Source organism: Aquarana catesbeiana, linkage group LG03 (assembly GCF_042186555.1).
Source record: "Aquarana catesbeiana isolate 2022-GZ linkage group LG03, ASM4218655v1, whole genome shotgun sequence".
NCBI classification, from domain to species: Eukaryota; Metazoa; Chordata; class Amphibia; order Anura; family Ranidae; genus Aquarana; species Aquarana catesbeiana.
The window spans coordinates 634,955,213-634,978,133 of NC_133326.1; the positions used below are offsets into that span (position 1 = coordinate 634,955,213).

Here is a 22,921-nt window from a genome sequence, read left to right on the forward strand (position 1 = left end):
AGGACGATAGATGGTGAGAGACTTGCATGTCCTCAGCTGGGCTCTTTCATTTACTTGGGCAGTAATTGGTCACAAGGAACATGCAATGAAAGGATTAGAGAACATCCTATTCCAGCTGTCCTTTATCTAATGCTGGTTACAAAAAAACCAAGTAAAACATCCAACTGGTTGCTATAAACAATACAAACACTTTTACTTTTTACACTCCACTGAGTTGCAATGGACACTATTTTTGAAAAGTGTCTGAACATATTAAAGCTGATCTGCAGGTAAACAGCTAAATACACAAAATGCATATATTGTTGTACCTGCCAATGTGTTTGTATATCTGTCCATTCTGTCCAGAGATTTACACAGCTCTGTCAGACAGCCAGAGATGTGACCTGAACTTTTCCTGTTACGGCTTCAATTTCACTTACAGGTCTCCTCCCCACCCACACCCAGTGACTGGACAGTGAAAGAAGAAGCAATAGTCTGATAAATTCATATCTTTGTCACTCTGCTCTCTCCTTCTATCAGCGTATTATTTTCCTTGCAGCACACCTGATCTTTCACTGAGCGTATTTTCCGTGTTTTTATGGCCATGTTTTTTCATAAATTTCTTTGTGACTTACGTGCTTGCTGTTTGATATTATTATCTCTGTTGTAAATATTGATAGATTTATTTGGCTTGGTTTACACTTGCGGTTGGGGGGGCAGCAAAAACATGCAGCTGTAGAGTTCGGCGGACAGTATGGCACATGAATGCAACCCATTCAAGTGAAAATGGGCATCAAGGAGACAATTTGACACCACCTCACTGCCTCTCAACACCCTCTAAAGAGCAATCCACTGCAGAAAAATTGTTGAAAAAGGTTACTTTAGGAAGTCTAAATCCCCTGTATCTGATAACATCTATTTCAGGGGTCGGTCAAGCCGTTGAACACAGCCCTGCTTTGCCGGTCATTTCCCTCAGCCTCTAGCACAGTACTGGATGGAGGGTGGGAGCAAGAGCTGCCTCAATTAACTTTTCGAGTTAACCAGCAAGTGACTGGTTGCACGGATGCCGGTCGATCCTAGCAACCAATCACTAGCTTGTTAATGTGAAAACTTAACTCCGGCAGCGTCCGCTCCCACCCTCCATCCAGTAGTGTGCTGCCTCCCGCTCTCCACTCTGCTGTACACATGTGTAAGGTAGGAGAGTGCTACCTACTGTTTGTGTGGGGAGAGGCAAAGGACACTACAGTGGGGGGGGGGGGGGTGTGGAGGGCACAGGACACTGCTATGGGGGGGCAGAGGACACTACAGTGGTGAAGATGGGTAATATGGATGGGGTAGAGGGCACTACTGTGGGGGAGTGGGGAGCAGAGGACACTGCTATGGGGGACATAGGACACTACAGGGGGAGGGCGTGATCTGAAGGGGGCAAAGACATTGCTATCGGGTTGGGAGCATAGGACACAAAAGGGGGGGGGGTGATGTGAAGGGGGCAGAGGATATTACTGTTGGGGGGGGGGGGGCAAGGACACTACTGTGGGAGGGGCAAAGGATACTACTATGGGGGGGGAATACTACTGTGGGGAGGGCTGATATGAAGGGGGGGCGGTGGATACTACTGTGGGGGAAGTGATGTGAAGGGCAGTGGATACTACTGTGGGGGGGAGTGATGTGAAGGGGCAGAGGACACTACTGTGACACACTATGTGTTCTTCATGCCATCTTTTTTATTGGGGGCTTGATATTTTATTTTTTCAAAAAAAATGCACCCCACCCCTTCCCGGGGATCTTTGATTTCCTTCATGTTGTCCAGGTAGATCTCAACCCCATGAAAGGTTGCCTGCCCCTGATCTCTTATCTCTATGGCATCTTAATGCTGAACTACAGCCCAAAAAAAAATTCTATATGGTATAACATTATCGTGGAGGTTTACCAACACTTCCTGGGATTTAAAAGTATATGGCCAAAAATAGATCATCATACTTTGTTAATGAGCTTGTTGGACATTCCATTTCAAGAACAAGTAGTAGTTATTTACACTCAACTGGACTTGTTCTGTAATGTTGAAGACATTACAGAACAAGTTCAGTTGAATATGACTATTTCTAGATATAGTGAACTGGATAAATGAGAACCTTCAAAGATACATGGAAGCCAATATGGATCCTCCTGTCCCCTATTTGACTATAACAGCCTCCACCATTGTGGTAAGGTTTCACGAGAATGTGTGCCCATTCTACCAAAAGAGCATTGTGGGGTCAAGTACTGGTCCTGGACGAGAAGACCTAGCTGGCATTCATCCCAGATGTGCTCAGTAAAAATGAGGTTTGGGCTCTGTGCACACCACTCTGCAAACCATGTCTTTATGAAGCGGGTCTTGTGCACAGAGGTAAGGTCTCTCCCTGAACTGTTGCCGCATGGTTCGAAGCAAACAGATGTCTTAGTAAACTATACTCTTCACTGAAACTACCTGAATGCAATAATTTGAAGGGGTGTCGGCATGCTTTTGGCCATATCTGTATCTGATAACATCTATCTCATCTCTGTGACATCTTAATGCTGAACTGTAGTCAACAAAATTTTCTATACTGGATTTCACTATTGGGGAGGTTTCCAACATGTCCTTGCAATCTATAGTTTATGGCCAAAAATGGACTCCTGACCATCACACCTTGTTGATGAGCTTGTTGGACATGTGGACCAAGACCAATGGAGGTACTATCTAGTAGTAGATAGTCACATTAAACTGGACTTGTTCTGTAATGTTGAAGACGTTTCGTAGCTTATCCGAGCCACGTGTTCAAGGACTTGGATAGGCTACGAAAAATCTTCAACGTTACAAAACATGTGACATTGACATTGGATGTGACTAACTTTTACTAGATATACAATGACGCGGAAATATGAGAACCCTCAAAGACACATGGGAGTTTATATGGATCCACCTCTCCTGTTTTGACTATATCAGCCTCCACCATTGTGGTAAGGTTTTCAGGAGAATTTGTGCCCATGCTACCAAGAGTATTCTGGGGTCAGGTACTGATCTTTGACGAGAAGACCTGGCTTGCATTCATCTCAGAGCTGCTCAGGAAGTTTTAGGTCGGGGCTCTGTGTACACCAAATTCGTCAAACCACATCTTTATGAAGCTGGCCTTGTGCACAGAGGCAACGTCTTGCTAGAACAAAAAGGTTCTCCCCGAATTGCTGCCGCATGGTTGGAAGCAAACAGATGTCTTCGTAAACAGTACTAATCACTAAAACTACCTGAATGTAATAATTTGAAGGAGTCTCGGCATGCTTTTGACCTTATAGTGCAAATTCTCTCTACTCTAAACTTATTTTGAGAAGAATTTGAGTTTAACTGTTTTGTCCATCGCAACTCTATTATCTTCATCCTTTTTCTTTTCTGATCTCTACTGGAAAGGCGTCAGATGGAATTAGATTGTCATGAAAATACAAACAATCCTGCCTTCAGCCAATTCTTTACCCTTCTCACTGCAGAACTCCAGCCTTGTTTCAATGCAGTTTGTTCATGGCATTCCTGTATTATGTCTAAGAAGATGTATAAAATGTGTTATTTATGTGTCTGGAGAGGCATGTTTAGCAGTGCAGTCACGACAAGATAGGGACCTTGCTTAGAGCCACTGGAGACATGAAATGCAGAAAGCCTGCAACCTATTATATAAAACATTCCAAGAACTCACTGAATGGCCAAGGTCATTGTAATTATTACGTCTCTAAGAAGAGGCGTTTCTCCATTTCACAGATTTAGGGTGGATTAATTGCATTTAACTCCTTGTCTGCTGGATTTAGGCATACACCCATTTTATATGGCAGAGCTGGCTGCAATCTTATGATATCAGAGAGCAAGTCACTAGGGTGTAACCATTAAACAGGTCTAGTGTCCTATGATCTGGCCTATGATGCTGAGGCTAGAAGCACTATAGCCCATAAATTCAGTCTCTGTTCTTGATTGCACCATCTTTTAATATATATTACTACAGTGTAGTCTGGTTTAAACTTCTATTATGAACGAAAACCAGCCACAGATTGCAGCAGCTGTGAAGGTCCATACACACGATCAGAAAATCAGACAAAAAATCATACCATAATCTGATGGTTAGTACACATCTTTCAAGAGCTGATCACGACAGTTCATGTGAAATTATCTGATGGGACAAGTACAAAAATCTTTGTACAGTTGTCCCAATACAACACAATACATCACTTCCGAATTTTTATTTTGTCGTATGAAAATTTTCGTAACTTTACCTTTTTCGATAGCATGCAAAAAAAAAATAATAATTTGTAGCATTAGACATCAGGTAAACTCTTCCAAGCTGTCAAACTCAGATAAGAAAGCTAAGGCAGGCCATAGATGATGCGATTTTCTCCTGCAACCACAATGTTGATTAGGGAACAGTAAGGCGCCATTCACACCTGGGCGTTTTGAATTGTAGGCAGAATTGCCACGATTCTGCCCATGATTTCAAAACGCTCTGCTAAAATGACAAATCGCACAAGGCAAGTTTCAGATGCCATTCATGTTAATGGCACCTAGAAATGCAGTGCGGTTCTGCCGCGATTGTCGCAATCACGGCAAACCTCATCGTGTGAAGCTTGTCGCCCGAAAAAGGATCAGAAGCTCCTTTACGGCGACAAGCTTTGCGTGATGCGGTTTGCCGGGATTTATTGAGGCAGAACCGCACTGCGCTTTTACGTGCCATTTAAAATTAACAGTATCTGAAATTCGCATTGTGCAATTTGTCATCTTAGCAAAGCGGTTTGAATTCTGCCTGTGATTCAAAACGCTCAGGTGTGAATGCAGCCGCCTTAGTGTTTGTTCCTGCAACAGTATTGATGGGGAAATCCCTCCCATGGAGCTAGGGATGGGGAGCTGTCCCTACCAGAAGAACACAATGATTGCTAGCGGCTATAGCTGCTGGCAATAATCACATGCTAGAAGTCCAACATGGTTGTACCCAAGGCAATCGATGGATCCACTTGAGTGCAATCAACCTCCCCAAAACCTCCCCATAGATAGTTCAAATCTCAGCCAGGTTCAGCAGGGACCAGCTAAGATTTGAACCATCTATGGCCGGCTTAAATGAAGGGGAAGAGATCAACCTTTAATTACTAATCATGCATATCATTCATATTTTTAAACCGAGTTGTGAATGCTTCTCATAAAAACTGTGACCAAAAAAGTATTTACATGTTTCCAACAATGCGTAAATAAGCTTGAAAACGAGCTTACCTCGGTAGTTTTACACACCGAGGAGTAGCTCATCCTCAAAGTTCACAGCAGAAGCACTGAAGTTGCCTATGAGTTTACATTTAAAGTTTTGAAGGCTGATTGGAGAGAGACGCAAACAGGGTAAACTGAGCTGCCAAGGGAAAGTCTTCATGGGCTACAGTTGTGAACTTTGAGAATGAATTGCTGCACAGTACCTGCAGCTACAAAAGCGGTCTGTAAGAGCTTGCTGTAAAGCTCATTTACTGCTTGTTAAGAATAGTTAAATTCACGAATGTCCACAGCCTGGCCACTGGTTCACTTTAAGGGCCTATAAACGTAATTGTTGTGTACTAGCGCTGATGTTGGTCTTAAGATTTCCACTTTTAACCCCCCAGCTTAAGTGCTGAAACATTGAAAGAACTGGTGCATCCTGGTTTTTACTACTACCGGAGGTCTTTTTTTTTTTTTTTTTTCAATGGAATATGGCATGTAACAAAACAGAACCACTAGATCCACTGCTATTATGTAATGAACTGTGTAATAATGAATAACTGTGTAAATAATGTGTAGTTAGCATCCCATCCTTGGTGCCCAATCATAAGCATGGAATGTTAGACACCAGAATAGTGAACTACAATTCTCTATAAATACGACCGACCTGCTTGGGTCTCCATGTTAGTGTTATCCTTCTGTTTGGGTTCTGCTAGTAGTATGACTGTGTTTTTTGTTTTCTTGTTTTTTTTGGAATTCTGTATTATAATTCCCCTAACTTACTTCCCTACCTGTCTGTCTTTATTTCATAGGCGCCTTTGTGATCTGCTGGACACCAGGGCAAGTGATCCTCCTTCTGGATGGATTAGGCTGCAAATCTTGTGATGTGTTGACCGTGGAAAAGTATTTCCTTCTTCTTGCTGAAATCAACTCCGTCATCAACCCTATTGTCTACTCTTACAGAGACAATGAGATGAGAGCAACCTTCAAACAGATCCTCTGCTTATGTTGTAACCGAGGCTCCAAATACACAACTTCCGTCAAGTCTACAAACACAGAGAGGAGAATACTGGCTGACAATGGACATCTGGTTAGGGACTCTACACTTTAGAAATGTCTGTTGTTGGCTCTCACTGGACTGAACCTAAAAGCAGACTTGCCACTATGGTGCCATGGATCTGGAACTGACTCCATCAATAACCAAAAAAAATGGGCTGCAAGGCCGGACTTTTATATTTTATGTGAAGCATGACCAAATTACACCACCAGTATCTTTCTATAAGAAAATACAATGTCTGGGTCCTGGATTGTGTACACTGGTACTAAATGATGGTTCTTCTGACCTGTATTTGTACCTTCAAAGCTAAGGTACCACAATTTGGACCAGTTTGTCATTATGAACGATAGGATGCCACATGTTGTCAAGCTTCGGATACCATGAGAAGAAGTTGGCAGCAGGAACCATTCAGCCAGTGACTATATTGAGATGTCTACAGAACAATGAGATGCTGTTTACAAGGCTTATGAAAGCCCTAAAGAGAGAAAAATGAGCCTTAAATCGAAAGTTGGTTGCTAAGAGGGAAAACTCTGGGACATATTGTAATGTGTTAAAATTTTAGGAACAATGATTTCTGGAAAGACTATAGTTTGAAATACAAATATATATATATCATTTTTTTTTCAATAAGTTTTTTTGTATTGGCGTGAATATGGTTTACAAACAGTCACATGGAGTATACAAGGACAATGTATATCTTTAAAGGTTTCCAGCCCAACTTGCTACTTGAAACATAGCCTACAGCACCCGTCCCTTTAAGACTAGAAGGTGCAATTCCAAAATTCATTATATTGTGCCACTTGCAGGGTAAACCTGTTACTAGTGTTGAACCATTGTGAGGCAACAGTGCTTAACCACTTGCCGCCCAGCCACAGTAGTTTTACTGTAGTTGAACTGCACAGGCGGGCTGGATGACGTTCCTATACGTTGCTGGCTTGCCTTTGAGTTTGGAGCTCACATGCACATCTCCCCCTGCCGACCTGTGCTATGATTGGACACAGCACAAGTTTGGCAGCTGATTTCTGCCAATGATTTTGGGTGAAGTCAGCTGATCAGCTGTGGCCAATCACACAAAAACGAAGAAATCTGTGTAGTGTGAACAGCGATCTGGCTGTTTCTTCTTCCTGCAAAGCAGGGAGAAAAAATAGCCAGATAGTAAAGTTAAAAGCTACACATAACATACATTGTTAGGCACACAGTTAACCCCTTGATTGCCCCTAGATGTTAACCCCTTCCAAGCTAGTGTCATTAATACAATGTCAGTATACAGTATTATCACTGAATTAATCACTAGGGATGTCGGTGTCAGTGACCCTAACTAGGATACGTTTTATAACAGAAAGTAGAAAATCTCTTTTTTTTTTTTGGTCTTTTTAATAAAAAAAGTGGTGATCAAATACCACCAAAAGAGAGCTCTATTTGTGTGGACAAAATGATACAAATTTCACATGTGTACACTGTGTTGTATGACCGCACAATTTCCAGTTAAAATGCCCAGGTCATGAAGGGGTAAAACTTTCCAGAGGTCAACTGGTTAATTTAGCACAGAATACTACATTCTTTTTCTTGGATCCCTTGGATTCACGTTAAAAAAAAAAAAAAAAAGGCAAGAGTTAGCCCACCAATGAGAGGACAACACACCAGTGTTCCTTGAAGTCCTGGGCTTCACATTCCAAGGTGTGGACCGGTGTTTCTCAACTCCAGTCCTCAAAGCACCCCAACAGGTCATGTTTTCAGGCTGTCCATTATTTTGCACAGGTGATTTGATCAGTTTCACTGCCTTGGTAAGTACCACAGCTGTTTCATCTGAGGGAAATCCTGAAAACATGACTTGTTGGGGACTGGAGTTGAAAAACACTGGTGTAGACATTAAAGGAGTTGTAAGGGTTCGTATTTTTTCACCTTAATGCATCCCCCTAACCCCCACCCCCCCCACCCACCCCCCCGGTTTACTTACCTGAACCCTCAAACTTGTCCCACAGGGATGTGCCGTCTCTCTGCTAGGGGGTTCTCGTGTTGATTGGATAGATTGATAGCAGCGCAGCCATTGGCTCCCACTGCTGTCAATCAAATCCAATGACGTGGCCGCCGTGGGGCAGGGCCGAGTCATACATTCGGCGGCTATGGATGCCGAATGCTGGACTCGGAAGCGCGCCCGCAAGGTAACCCCCTGGGAGAGTGCTTCTCCCACGGGGGTTATCTGATGTGGGGAGGAGCCACCGAGGGACCCCAGAGGTTCGGGGCCAAAACGAGCTGCACAGTGGAGGCAAGTATGATACGTTTGTTATTTTAAAAAAATACATAAAAATGAACCTTTAGTGTCACTTTGTTTGTCCACACCAGTCTGAAGACATTACACAAGGCGTTGTCTGGTAAAATTAAGCAGCATAACTCTGGATATACTGGATATAATAAAGGATTGTGGGGTGATTTGAGCTCCTTTAAGTGGAAGAGGACACATGTTTGTCAAGTCAAGCATCTTTTTTTACTTCAAGTTTTGGGAGGATGAGAAATTTTGAACAACCGGATCTAATGTTTGAAATGACCCCCTTTTTTTTAATTGTGATACGCAAAGTGGACTCCCAGATGGACCAGTAATACCATGACTAACCTAAAAAGAAACATTTATTGTATATAAAAGATATGCTTAAATATGTATATAAACATATATTTTGTCTCTGACTTCTATATAAATGTTTTTTGTGGTTACAGAAGTTCTCTTTTTTTTTTTTTTTCCTGATTTTGAACATGTTTATTGAAAATTTAGTTGAACAAACATGGCGGCTCTTACAACCAGTGGTCCCCGTCCATGTAGTTAATGAACCACATGTGGTTTGATATAGCAGCTTCTTTATCTGTTTTTCAGCTGCAAATTTTTAGTTTTCATGAGGTCCTCAAGAAATCAAGCTTCAACCGCTTGCCGACCATATAACTTATATATACAGTGCGGCGGCAAGGTGGCTCTGCTGCGCAGAATCACATACCTAGTACATGATCCTGCACTTCCGGGTCTGGGGCGCGCCGCTTCTGATGATTATACACAGCGGGAGCTGATCGGCAGGTACCGCAGACTTGATGTCAGCCGGCCCCTGCCGATCATTAGGCAGAAAGCCAGAACGGCGATCTGCCTATGTAAAGTCAGATCGCCGTTCTGGGGGGCATGGATCAATGCCTTCCCCTAGTAAAAGCACCTTCCCCACTGTACACACTGGTCAGGCACACAGTTAACCCTTTGATCACCCCTGATGTTAACCCCTTCCCAGCCAGTGTCAGAGTGACAATGCATATTTTTAGTATTGATTACTGTATTAGTGTCACTGGTCCCCAAAAAGTGTCAGTGTCTGATTTGTCCTCTGCAATATCGCAGTCCCGCTATAGGTCGCTGATCGCCGCCATTACCAGTAAAAAATAAAGTATCCATAAATCTATCCCGTAATTTGTAGACTCTATAACTTTTGCGCAAACCAATCAATATACGGTTATTGGGAATTCGATTTTTCTATTGGTTATGTGTTATAGCAGAAAGTAAAAAATGTTGTTGTTTTTTTTTCTAAATTGTCGGTCTTTTTTTTTTTTTTTTTTCTTTTTGTTTATAACGCAAAAAAATAAAATAAAATGCAGAGGCGATCAAATACCACCAAAATAAAGCTCTATTTGTGGGTAAAAAAATGACAAATTTTATTTGGGTACTGTGTTGCACGACTGCGCAATTGTCAGTTAAAGTAACTCAGTGCCATAGCGCAAAAAATGGCCGGGTGGTTAATTGCCCATTTATTCCTCACTTTTGAAGGCTTCTTTCCTGCCAAACTCTTCAGCACTAATATCTCTCTGACCAGGTACTGGTGGTTGTATCTCAGGGAAAGGTGTTGAAGGTCCGTCCACATACTGGTAGTAGAAGAGAGCGCTGGCTACCAGGGCCACATAAATGATGGTACAGCTGGCTGAACAGATTGTAGAATTTTGCACATTGCCTGTTATTATTTGTTTCTCTTAAACCTCCACACCTACATTGTAGATTTAATACCTGACTGCTGGCAGATTTACCATGTAAGTGTCAGAGCTGTCAATGTTTTATTGTGTCTGTGACCCAATTAAGGGCATTTCCTCTCACTTCCTTCTGGGCAGGATGTAAGAAGAACTCTCTAATCTGGACAGGTGGCACTTCAGATCACAAAGTGGTCCTAACTTTTTTTTTTTTTTTTTAAGAAGAAAAAAAATTGGACAAATCAGAAACTTTAAAGGTCTGACCAGTCACAACATACAGCAGCAATATAGTTGTTCAAAAATGCTTCACCCAAAATAATTAAGGCTCCATTCACTTTCCCTTTTCTGATTGCACGGCAAACCGCTCAAAAAAATGTGGGCTTTGCCGCGCGTTTTGGAAACGTGTTGCAAACGCGCATCATGCATGTGTTGCCTTTAAATGTTATGGCACCTAAATGCGGGTAATGGGCTCACGTTTGCCTCATTTTTTTTTGGCAAAATCACCAAAAAGCGCCACATTCCGTTCCAAAAAAAGTACAGGGGCTACTTTGGGGCATTTATCACATTCAAGTAAATAGTCTGCCCTATGCATAATCCATGTTGGGGCCAGTTCACACCATAGAAACGCAGTCCGGATGCGTTCCAGGTGCTTTTCTGCATGCGTGTTTTTGATGCATAACAGTGCGTTTTTGATGCATTCCAGTGCTTTTTTTTTTTTTTTTTCCCTCTCTTTTTTTCTTAACCTTAAGGGCCGGTCCACACCACATGCAGTCCAGTGCATTTTTTTTCTGCATCAAAAACGCATAGAAAGTAGGTTATATGGTTTTCAATGGCATAGTTCACACCAGTGCTGGCAGTTCCAGTGCGTTCCATTTCCAGAAAAAAAAGTAGAACATGCTGCATTTTTCCTGCACTGGACTGTAAAAACGCTGTAAAAAGTAACAAAAACTCATGGAAATGCACTGGAACACCCATGTTCTTATTAAAGGTTAAGGAAAAAAATGGGGGAAAAATGCACTGGACTGCATCAAAAAGCACATGGAAAAAAGCATCTGGAGGGCATCCAGACTGCGTTTCTATGGTGTGAACTGGCCCTAAATAAGGATAAGTGTGTTGCAGTGTGTTTTTGGTGCATTCCGGTGCGTTCCAGTGCATTTTTGATGCATTTTACAGCGTTCCAGTGCAGGAAAAATCCAGCATGTTCTACTTTTTTTTCTGGAACTGCAAGCACTGGTGTAAACTATGCCATTGAAAACCATATACCCTATTTTCCATGCGTTTTTGATGCAGGAAAAAAAACGCACTGGACTGCATGTGGTGTGAACTGGCCCTTAAAGCATGAAAAATGCACAAAAACACAAGCTCATGTTCCGGCTATTCACAGATGTGAATGGGGCCTTAAATGCAGTGATTGAATTTTGGTAGAGAGGAGCAGTCTAGGAGACTGATGTCATCATTCTGATACAGGCATCAGGGATGGTTTTCTCTTGACCTATAATCGCTTAGACCAGGGGTCTCCAAACTTTTTACACAAAGGGCCAGTTTACTGTCCTTCAAACTTTGGGTGGCCGGACTGTGGCCAGTGGGAGAAGAAAACAACCTGGTGTCAGGGGGGGGTAAACCATGCCCCATCATTGGTATTAGGGGGAGTAATAGTGCCCCATCTTTGGTATCAATGGGAAGAATAGTGTCTCATCATTGGTGTCAGTGGAAGGCATAGTGCCCCATCATTGGTGTCAGTGGAAGGCATAGTGCCCCATCATTGGTGTCAGTGGGAGGAATAATGTGCATCGTTTGTATCAGCGGGAGGAATAGTGCCCCATCATTGGTGTCAGTGGGAGGAAAAGTGCCCTGTTGATGTCAGTGGGAGGACTAGTACACCATCGTTAGTGTCAGTGGTAGGAATCGTGCCCCATCATTGGTATCAATGGGACGAATAGTGCCCCATTGTTGGTGTCGGTAGCAGAAACGATGCCCCACTGTTGCTGATAGTGGGAGGAATAATGCCCCAAGGACCGGATAGAAGCAAGCAAAGGTCCACACTTTGGAGACCACTGACTTGGACTGTACATTGTATCTTTGTAGAAGAAAGCCGGCAGCAGAGTGGCTGATCTGTGTGAAACATTGAAGAACATATAGGCTTTTACACAGGCACCAGGAGGAGGTAAATGCTTCCCTTGAATGATACCTGAACAAAGATGGTTCTAACGTTTGAGGAAAGTGGTTCCCATCCTCAGTCTGCAAGTACCCTCAACAAGGGAATTTCCCTTAGGTAAAATAGCTCAAGCCATTGACATTGGTTTAAAACACCTGTGCAAAGTGAAGGAAATCTTGAAAACGTGACCTGTTAGGCCTCGCTCACAGCTGTGCTGGTGTGGCTGTGTGTCCCAGAATGCAGACAGTGTGAGTTCAGAGATGCACCCACATGGATGGCAGATTGGGCGTCTGTACAGTTACTTTGTCCCAATAGACATGAATGGGACTGGTGACCAGCAGATGATGCTCAGAACTCCTGCAGAGGTGGCCCTTCTCCTGGGTGTACGCTTAGATATGGCCACGTGAACAAGGCCTTGGAGGTACTTGTAGACAAAGGAGTAAGGAGGATGACCACATTGTCAGAGGACACACTGTGAACTAATACTAACCGTTTGCCGACCATATCACTTATATATACAACAGCAAGGCGGCTCTGCTGCTCCAGATCACGTACTAGGTAGGCGATCGGGCACTTCCAGGTAGCGGGCGCACACGCCACCGGCGACCCGGCTGTACTGAGATTATACACAGAAGATGCCGATCAGTGGGTGCTGGCCAATGGATGACCACCGATCACCTAGGACAGTGGTTCTCAACCCTGTCCTCCAGTACCCCCAACAGATCATGTTTGCAGGTTTTCCTTCATCTTGCACAGGTGATTTAAATCCGAGTCAATGCCTTGGTATTTTGGACAGCTATTTTATCTAAGAGAAATTCCCAAAACATGGCCTGTTGTTGGTACTTAAGGACTGAGGTTGAGAACCACTGGTCTAGGAGACACATCAGACAGGGTTCTCCCTATGTAATCAAGACATTGCTCTGTCCTGTCAGCGGGGAAGTGATGGATTTTCTTTCCCCCACAAAGCAGGGAATAAAATCCATCACTTCCCTTAGTAAAAGCACCTCACACAGTATACCAAAACACTGGTTAGGCACACATTTAACCCTTTGATCGCCCTAGATGTTTAACGCCTTCCCAGCCAGTGCCATTAGTACAGTGACGGTGCATATTTTTTAGCACTGATTCCCAGTGTCAGTTTGCCCTCCACAATATCGCAATCCTGCTATAAGTCGCTGATCACCGCCATTACTAGTTAAAAAAAAAATCAGTATATATACACCGTTGTTTGTAGATGCAAAAACTTTTGCGCACACCAAACAATATGCGCTTATTGGGGTTTCTTTTTGTTACCAAAAATATGTAGCAGAATACATATTGGCCTAAATTTATGAAGAAATGTGATTTATAAAAAAAAATTATTGGATGTGTTTTGTAGCAGAAAGTAAAAAGTATTGGGGTTTTTTTTTCAAAATTGTAAAAAAAAAAATGTAAAAAAAAAATAAAAATCGCAGAGGTGATCAAATACCACCAAATGAAAGCTCTATGGGAAAAAAAGAATATGAATTATTTTTGGTAGAGCGTCGCACGGCTGCACGCAGTGCCGTATCGCAAAAAATGGCCTAGTCATGAAGGGGGGGTAAACCTTCGGGAGGTCAAGTGGTTAATTGTATGCCAAAAATTGTATGCACCAGAACAAGTTTATGATATTTATCAACTATAAAAATGTTGGCGCTAAATTACCATGCGCTACGTAATCAGTACAGGAAAACAAACTTGAAAATGAACTTGTGTTTCCTACTCACTGGATATGTATACAAGTATTCCGTACCTGTCATACATTCTCCATAGGAATTCAAACTACGTTCAGATAGTATTACAGTTTTGTCTAATAAAAGTCCATCAATTGTGAAATTGTACCCCTTAGTGGGGAATCTGGGTACTGCACATTAGATGTAACTTCTGGCATGCCAAATTCAAATAAAACCCCCTTAGTGGGGAATCTGGGTACTGCACACTAGATGTAACTTCTGGCATGCCAAATTCAAATAAAACAGCCAGCCAAACTAATTGGAATGAAAGTTGAACTCCAGGCGCAAAAACTTTTATGCAAGATATTTTTCAACAGCCACAAAGAATATTAGTCCACTTTGCCTTTACAGTCCCAGTTATTACCTTGTAGAAGTAGCAGTGAAAATCATCCCTGTGCTGTACATAGTCTGTGCAGAGAGCAGAGCTGTGGGAGGGACCCAGAAGACCCCGCCCACTACAGACTGCCTGCAGAAAACTACAGGAGGGGGCGGAGACAAGACCAGTCACCCTGCACAAGGAGAGAGAGCAGCAGTGACTGGTCTTTATTACAGGAAGCTCCTACACAGAGGTAAAATCTCACCCTAGATTGATGCAAAGATCTGGAAGAAATACACAAAGCACATCAAAATTCAAGGAAGAACACATGTCTTTTGTATATAGACCATATCTACTTATCCATAGAGTTCAGCTTTGGGCCGTATGATGTCTATCGGGGGCCTCCTTATTTAACCACTTGCCTACTGGGCCCTTTTACCCCCCTTCCTGCCCAGACCATTTTTCAGCTTTCGGCGCTGTCACATTTTAAATGACAATTGCGTGGTCATGCAACACATTTTTATCATTTTTTCTCACACAAATAGAGCTTTCTTTTGGTGGTATTTAATCACCACTGGGTTTTTTTTTTATTTGTTAAATAAACGAATAAAGTCCGAACATTTTTTTTAAAAAAATAAAAATTTCACAGTTGGTTATAAAATTTTGCAAACAGGTAATTTTTCTCCTTCACTGATGGGCACTGAGGAGGAGGCATTGGTGAGGCTGCACTGATGAGGAGGCACTGATAGGTGGCACTGATGAGACTGCACTGATAGGCAGCACTGATGGGCACTGATAGGTGACACTGATAAGGAGGCACTGATGGGCACTGATTGGCAGCACTGGTGGGCACTAGAGCTGCACAATTCTGGATAAAATGAGAATCACAATTTTTTTGCTTAGCATAAAAATCACGATTCTCGGCGTAACATCATCTTTCAAACTATACAAAAAAATTGACTAACTTTACTGTTTTTTTTTAAAAAAAAGTAAAGTGTATTTTTTCCTAAAAAGACTGCTTTCCTTGAAAGACCGCTGCGCAAATACAGTGTGACATACAATATTGCAACGACCGCCATTTTATTTTCTAGGGTCTCTGCTAAAAATATATATATATAATGTTTGGGGGTTCTAAATAATTTTCTAGCAAAAAATACTGATTTTAACAAGTGTCAGAAAAGGCCTTATGCCCTGTACACACGGTCGGATTTTCCGACAGAAAATGTGTGATAGGACCTTGTTGTCGGAAATTCCGACCGTGTGTAGGCTCCATCACACATTTTCCATCGGATTTTCCGACACACAAAGTTTGAGAGCAGGCTATAAAATTTTCCGACAACAAAATCCGTTGTCGGAAATTCCGATCGTGTGTACACAAATCCGACGCACAAAGTGCCACGCATGCTCAGAATAAATAAAGAGATGAAAGCTATTGGCCACTGCCCCGTTTATAGTCCCGACGTACGTGTTTTACGTCACCATGTTCAGAACGATCGCATTTTCCGACAACTTTGTGTGACCGTGTGTATGCAAGACAAGTTTGAGCCAACATCCGTCGGAAAAAATCCTAGGATTTTGTTGTCGGAATGTCCGAACAAAGTCCGACCGTGTGTACGGGGCATTAGTCTGTAAAGTGGAGTTCCAGCCATTTCCGTGTTTATTAAAAGTCAGCAGCTACAAAAAGTGTAGCTGCTGACTATTAATAAACACGCACTCACCTATTCCACGATCCAGCAAAGCAGCCACCCGAAGCCTTGGTTCTCCCCCTCTTCTCTTCCTGGCGCTGGCATCACAAGTGTGGGCACCCTGCTGTGACAGCTTGCGGCTTCACATCCTGGTGCGCACTGCGCATGCACGAGTTATGATGCGTGTCCTGAATGGCCGGGCAATGTTCTGGGACCTGTGACGCGTCCCAGAAGATTGCAGGGAGGGAGGGGCTGCCTAGGTGGCCCGAGCAGAAGTGGGAGTTGGGTATCTGTCAAAACTAGGTTCCCACTCCCCCCCCCCCCCTAAAAAAAATGATATGCCAAATGTAGGGGGTCAGGAGTGCTTAAAGTGGAAGTTGAATGGAATGTCGGATTAAGATCGTGAGGGGGGTTGAATCGAGATCATGATTTTTTTAATGATTAATCATGCAGTTCTAGTGGGCACAGATTGGCAGCACTGATGGGCACTGATTGGCAGCACTGTTGGGACTACACTGATAATCAAGACACTGATAATCAGCGCCCTGTCCTAGAACTCAGCAGTCATTCGGCTATAGCGCGGTCGGTAATTGGTAAAGTGTATGTAAATCCCACATCCATGTATTAGTACCTTCTGCATCATGCCTCGCTGTGCGCTCCTTCAGTTGGCTGTTGGGTGGCTTATCAGGTCTATTCCATAGGAAGCCCAAAGCCAGGAGCTTGTAGCTGTCAGTGTACAGCAGAAAGTAATGTTACTGACATAGTCTCCAGGTAAGAAACTGTAAAAAAAAAAATTGCTTAAGAAAACCATATACAGCGAGAAACGGTGTCAATCATAGGGAAAACTGAACTCATGGGGAGTAGAAGTCCTCCCTTGAAGTGGAAGGGTTGACTGCTTGAGGACTCTAAAGGACAGGCCGCTGCAAGTGTGTATGGGAGCACCATTTTCCGAGGGAGCGCAGGATCGGATAAGTAGAAGTACTTTTACTGTCCCCTAGACCAAGGGTCCCCAAACTTTCTAAACAAAGGGCCAGTTTACTGTCCTTCAAGCTTTAGGGGGGCCAGACTATGACCAGTGGGAGTAGAAAATGCCCTGGCATCAGTGGGAGTAAACAATGCCCCATCTTTGGTTTTAGTGGGAGGAATAGTACCCCATTGTTGGTGTCAGTGGGAAAAATAATGCCCCATCAATGGTGTCAGTGGGAAGAATTGTGCCCCATCAATGGTGTCAGTAGGAGGAATAATGCCCCATCAATGGTGTCAGTGGGAAGAATTGTGCCCCATCAATGGTGTCAGTAGGAGGAATAATGCCCCATCAATGGTGTCAGTAGGAGGAATAATGCCCCATCAATGGTGTCAGTAGGAGAAATAATGCCCCATCATTGGTGTCAGTGGGAAGAATTGTACCCCTTCATTGGTGTCAGTGGGAGGAATAATGATCCATCAATGGTGTCAATGGGAGGAATTGTACCCCTTCATTGGTGTCAGTAGGAGGAATAATGACCCATCAATGGTGTCAGTAGGAGGAATAATGATCCATCAATGGTGTCAGTAGGAGGAATAATGACCCATCAATGGTGTCAGTAGGAGGAATAATGACCCATCAATGGTGTCAATGGGAGGAATTGTACCCCTTCATTGGTGTCAGTGGAAGGAATAATGCTCCATCAATGGTGTCAGTAGGAGGAATAATGACCCATCAATGGTGTCAGTGGGAGGAATAATGACCCATCAATGGTGTCAGTGGGAGGAATAATGACCCATCAATGGTGTCAGTGGGAGGAATAATGATCCATCAATGGTGTCAATGGGAGGAATTGTACCCCTTCATTGGTGTCAGTGGGAGGAATAATGATCCATCAATGGTGTCAGTGGGAGGAATAATGATCCATCAATGGTGTCAGTGGGAGGAATAATGACCCATCAATGGTGTCAGTGGGAGGAATAATGATCCATCAATGGTGCCAATGGGAGGAATTGTACCCCATTCATTGGTATCAGCTGGAGGAAAAGTGATAAAGGCAAGCAAAGGGCCACATCTGGCCCTCGGACCACAGTTTGGAGACCACTGCCGTAGACTAAACTTTTAACCCATCCAAGCCCAGTCCTACTGTGAGGGAGGGCTTTTATTCTTCCCAAATAAGGGCTGGAAAGATAGATGTAGCATCTACATAAATGATAATTCCAGCAGTATAAAAGATTGTAGCACTTCAGAATTTAATGTTTTAGTAATAATTACATCATTTTATCCCAGAGAAAGGGACCCTAAAGCATGGCAAAACGATTTTTTTAGCATTGGATTGAGTAGAGAAAAGCTAGACCCCCTGCCAAGTTTTTATTGTGGTCTGTGACCCTGCTGGGAGGACTGGCCAACTCTTTCCAAGGGTTTAAGTTTCCCAATTTGTCTTGTCTTGTTTGCAAGTTCTGGAAATTCCACCAGGTGGACGTTTCGGTCTCGTTCCATGTCAGTATCAGGTGGAAGGACCTTCAGGTGGCTCTTTGAGCTATAGGCAGTCCCCAAGTCCCCATTGTTTACGTTGGGCCTGTTAGTGATCGATTGCTGTGCTGACCATACCTCAGTTGGACTACAAGTCCCATCATGCCTCTGGGAGTCTTGCTTTCAACTGTCAGCCTTGTAATGCCTCATGGAACTTGTAGTTCCGCAACAGCTGGAGGGCCTCAGGTTGGAGACCCCTTATTACTTTCTGTATCCCTCACTGGACTTCAAGAAACAGAATTAAGGCTCCATTCACACTTGTAGAAGAGAGGCTCCCATCATATCATATAGAGCAGGGATCCTCAAACTACGGCCCTCCAGCTGTTGGGGAACTACACATCCCATGAGGCATTGTAAAACTCTGACATCACAGACATGACTAGGCATGATGGGAATTGTAGTTCTTGAACAACTGGAGGGCCGTAGTTTGAAGACCCTTGATATAGAGCGTGGTGGTCCCATCCCTATCAATAGGAACAAAGAAAATAACCCCCTCAATTGGGACTTTGACAGACCACCCACTCAGAAATGGATAAAATATAATCTTTAATAAAGTAGCGTAAAAAAATATAAAATCCACATCAGACAAAAATGCACAATATATGTTACATGGAAAAGCGAATGAATGCTGTACACATAATCGTCATACAATGTAAATGCCCAAATGCCCCATTCACACTTGTACCACTTTGGAGGGCAACTTTGGATGGGGGCAACCTAGATGTGACTTGTTGTCCCTCTGCAAAGTCAGACCCGCTGTTGTACCACTGCTGCATGTAAAATATTTAGGTACAACTTTCATGCAACTTTTGAGGGTTAACAGTCTATGGCCCTCAAGTTGCAGTAGTGCATAAGTTCATGAAGTACTTTAAGTCGCACATACATTCACCGGCCACTTTATTAGGTACCCCTTGCTAGTACCGGGTTGGACCCCCTTTTGCCTTCAGACCTGCCTTAATTCTTTATGGCATAGATTCAACAAGGTGTTGGAAACATTCCTCAGAGATTTTGGTCCATATTGACATGATAGCATCACACAGTTGCTGCAGATTTGTCGGCTGCACATCCATGATGCGAATCTCCCGTTCCACCACATCCCAAAGGTGCTCTATTGGATTGAGATCTGGTGACTGTGGAGGCCATTGGAGTACAGAGACCTCATTGTCATGTTCAAGAAACCAGTGGTGAGATGATTTGAGCTTTGTGACATGGTGCATTATCCTGCTGGAAGGAGCCATCAGAAGAGTACACTGTAGTCATAAAGGGATGGACATGGTCAGCAATAATACTCAGGTAGGCCATGGAGTTTAAAAGATGATCAGCTGATACCAAGGGGCCCAAAGGGTGCCAAGAAAATATCCCCCCCCCCCACAACATTACACCACCAGCCTGAACTGTTCATACAAGGCAGGATGGATCCATGTTTTCATGTTATTTACACCAAATTCTGACCCCACCATCTGAATGTCAGAACTGAAATTGAGACTCATCAGACCAGGCAACATTTTTCCAATATTCTATTGTCCAATTTTGGTGAGCCTGTGCGAATTGTAGCGTCAGTTTCTTGTACTTATCTGACAGGAGTGGCACCTGGCGTGGTCTTCTGCTGCTGTAGCCCATCTGCTTCAAGGTTCGATTTGTGTGTTCAGAGATGTATTCTGCATACCTTGGTTGTAATGAGTGGTTATTTGAGTTACTGTTCTCTTTCTATCATCACACACCAGTCTGCCCATTCTTCTCCACCCTCTGATATCAACAAGGCATTTTCCTCCACACAACTGCCACTCACTGGATATTTTCTCTTTTTTGGACCATTCTCTGTAAACCCTAGAGATGGTTGTGTGTGAAAATCCCAGTAGATCAGAAGTTATTGAAATACTCAGACAGCCTGTCTGGCATCAACAACCATGCCACGTTCAAAGTCACTTAAATCCCCTTTCCTCCCCATTCTGATGCATGGTTTGAACTTCAGCAAGTCGTCTTCACCGCGTCTAGATGTCTAAATGCACTGAGTTGCTGCCATGTGATTGACTGATTAGCAATTTGTGTTATCAAGCAATTAAACAGGTGTACCTAATAAAGTGGCCGGTGAGTGTATATGAATGGTTATCATTGGAGAACATGGGGTACCACTTGTCATGCGGCTTTGATGTCCAAAGTCACAAAAGTGTGAATGGGGTGTTTTGCTGTGTCCAAAAATTCTATTATCTTCCTCCTGTAAGTTATTGATCCCACGAACTCCCATGTGATGGAGATGAACCAAGGTAGACATGCTTGAAGTCCATCCTGAACATGGATACAGTGGAGGAGTGAGCGTAGCCACCCAGGGACAGGAAGTCTGTTATTTGTCAATTAATGTGAAAGTAATGGGAAAAAAACGAACGCAGCCACCACATCGAAGGACTTATAAGCTCTAATATATATACAGTACATCTTCGGGTTTAGATATGCTTCAAGACCCCATTCATGCCTGAGTTTGCACCTTGAATTTGTCTATGCAAGTCGCAATGAAATCCAAAAAAGTCGCTGCAGCTTGAGACGCTATGAATTGAACGGTTCCATTGCTGGCAATGGGGTGAGACTCGTCTGTCAAATCGCAGCCGTGTGAACCAGGGCTTAAAGCGGAACTTCAGTCATTTTTTCATCTTTCCATCTATTAAATCTTCTGCTCTTGTTGCTGTTTTAACTTTGAATAGTAAAACATTTTTTTTTTCTGCCAGTAAATACCTTATACAGCCCACTTCCTGTTTCTTGCCTGGTCATTAGCCTAGGCTTATGACATCATACCTCCCAACTTCTTGAGATGGGAACGAGGGACACCTATTAGCAAATGTATGTAGGCATAGGACACGCCCCCTGCCACACCCCCTTAAAGGAGAATTATACAAAAATAATGATTAGTTAAACCCAGAAGTGTTTTTTTTTTTACCACTACTATTCCTTTATATTGGCTTTTGAAACAAATGCAGCAACTTAGAAATTGGGTGAAAGGTTTAGCACTGGGAAACATCTTTTTAAAGATAAAAAATGCATGTTATATACAACTATATAGATCATACCAAAATGAGGAGCACATGAGGAGGAAAGAGGGACAGAGGGACATTGCTCCAAATCAGGGACAGTCGGGAGCTATGTGACATCATGCACAGCTCTCTCTCTCACTCTCATGAGAGTTTGCCAGGAAGGGAGGAGGGGATGAGTCATAAGAGGGCCAATGAGAGCTGCAGAGCTGGAGGTCCAGGAAGTGAACAGGCAGCAGCTTCAGCTGCCCACAGTTAAAATGGCTGCAGTCAGACTCAGTGGAGGGAGATTTCTGCAGCATATTTGGCAAGCACAGAATCACAGTACAGTGGAACCTCGGATTGCGAGTGACGCGTTTTACAATATGAGCTATTTTTAAAAAAAATGCTGACTCGATTTGCGAGCGCTGTCTCGCAAGATGGGCAGGATTCAAGCCTCTGGGGTGTGCAGTACCGCATGTGGCCAGAGGTGCAGGGGCGCCTGGTGATGCTCGGAGACGCTCGGAGACACTGTGAGTGTCAGAGTGTCTCAGAGCGGTCTCCGGCGCCCCCACATCTCTGGCCACATGCGGTACCGCATACACCAGTAGTGGCACTGGAACGCATTATCTGAGTTTCCATTGATTCCTATGGGGAAACTTGCTTTGATATACGAGTGCTTTGGATTACAAGCATGCTTCTGGAACGAATTATGCTCGTAATCCAAAGTACTACAGTATATATAAAATAATATGCAAAGTGGTTGGAGGGAAGCTTCAGAATGGCAAAGATGTTTTTATTACAAATTGTGTGAGCAGACTGCAGTTCCTCTTTAAAGTGCCATCTATGAAAGATTTTAGGGTCTGGGTTTCCGTCATTTCACAGGCACACGCAAGTTTGGAGTCTTGACATGTTTGGTGTCTATTTACTCCACACATACCCCATCTTTTATATTTTCCCACAAAATTGGGTAGTAAGTAGTTTGTGTCCATTAAAATTTGTTTTAGTGTATTTTTTTCCTTGAAAATATGCGTTTGATAAGAAGCTGCGCAAATATTGCCCTACACAAAGAATTGAAACTGCCCCCATTTTATTCTCCAGGGCCTCTGCTTTCACAAAACATGTCATGTTTGGGGTTTCTGAGTTATTTTCTAGCCAAAAAGAAACAGCTTTTTTTCTATTCTTTTGTTTTTATTTTTTTGGGTGTTTTTGTTGTTGCATCATGTTTCTGCTGAGCTGTCCTATAAGAATGGAGATTACCGTGCGAACCCGGT

General features: G+C 43.2%; 1 protein-coding gene across 2 annotated transcripts in view; it reads left to right on the forward strand.

Annotated features, from left to right (window-relative positions):
* The window catches only part of LPAR2 (lysophosphatidic acid receptor 2), a 107,913-nt gene extending 98,939 nt beyond the window's left edge, over positions 1 to 8,974 (forward strand). For both annotated transcript variants that reach the window (XM_073622510.1, XM_073622511.1), the window contains exon 3: positions 6,016 to 8,974. In XM_073622510.1, coding sequence (XP_073478611.1) covers positions 6,016 to 6,314 — 299 coding nt within the window. In that variant the 3' untranslated portion in view covers positions 6,315 to 8,974. The remainder of the gene's footprint in view (positions 1 to 6,015) is intronic.
* Positions 8,975 to 22,921: the final 13,947 nt, after the last annotated feature.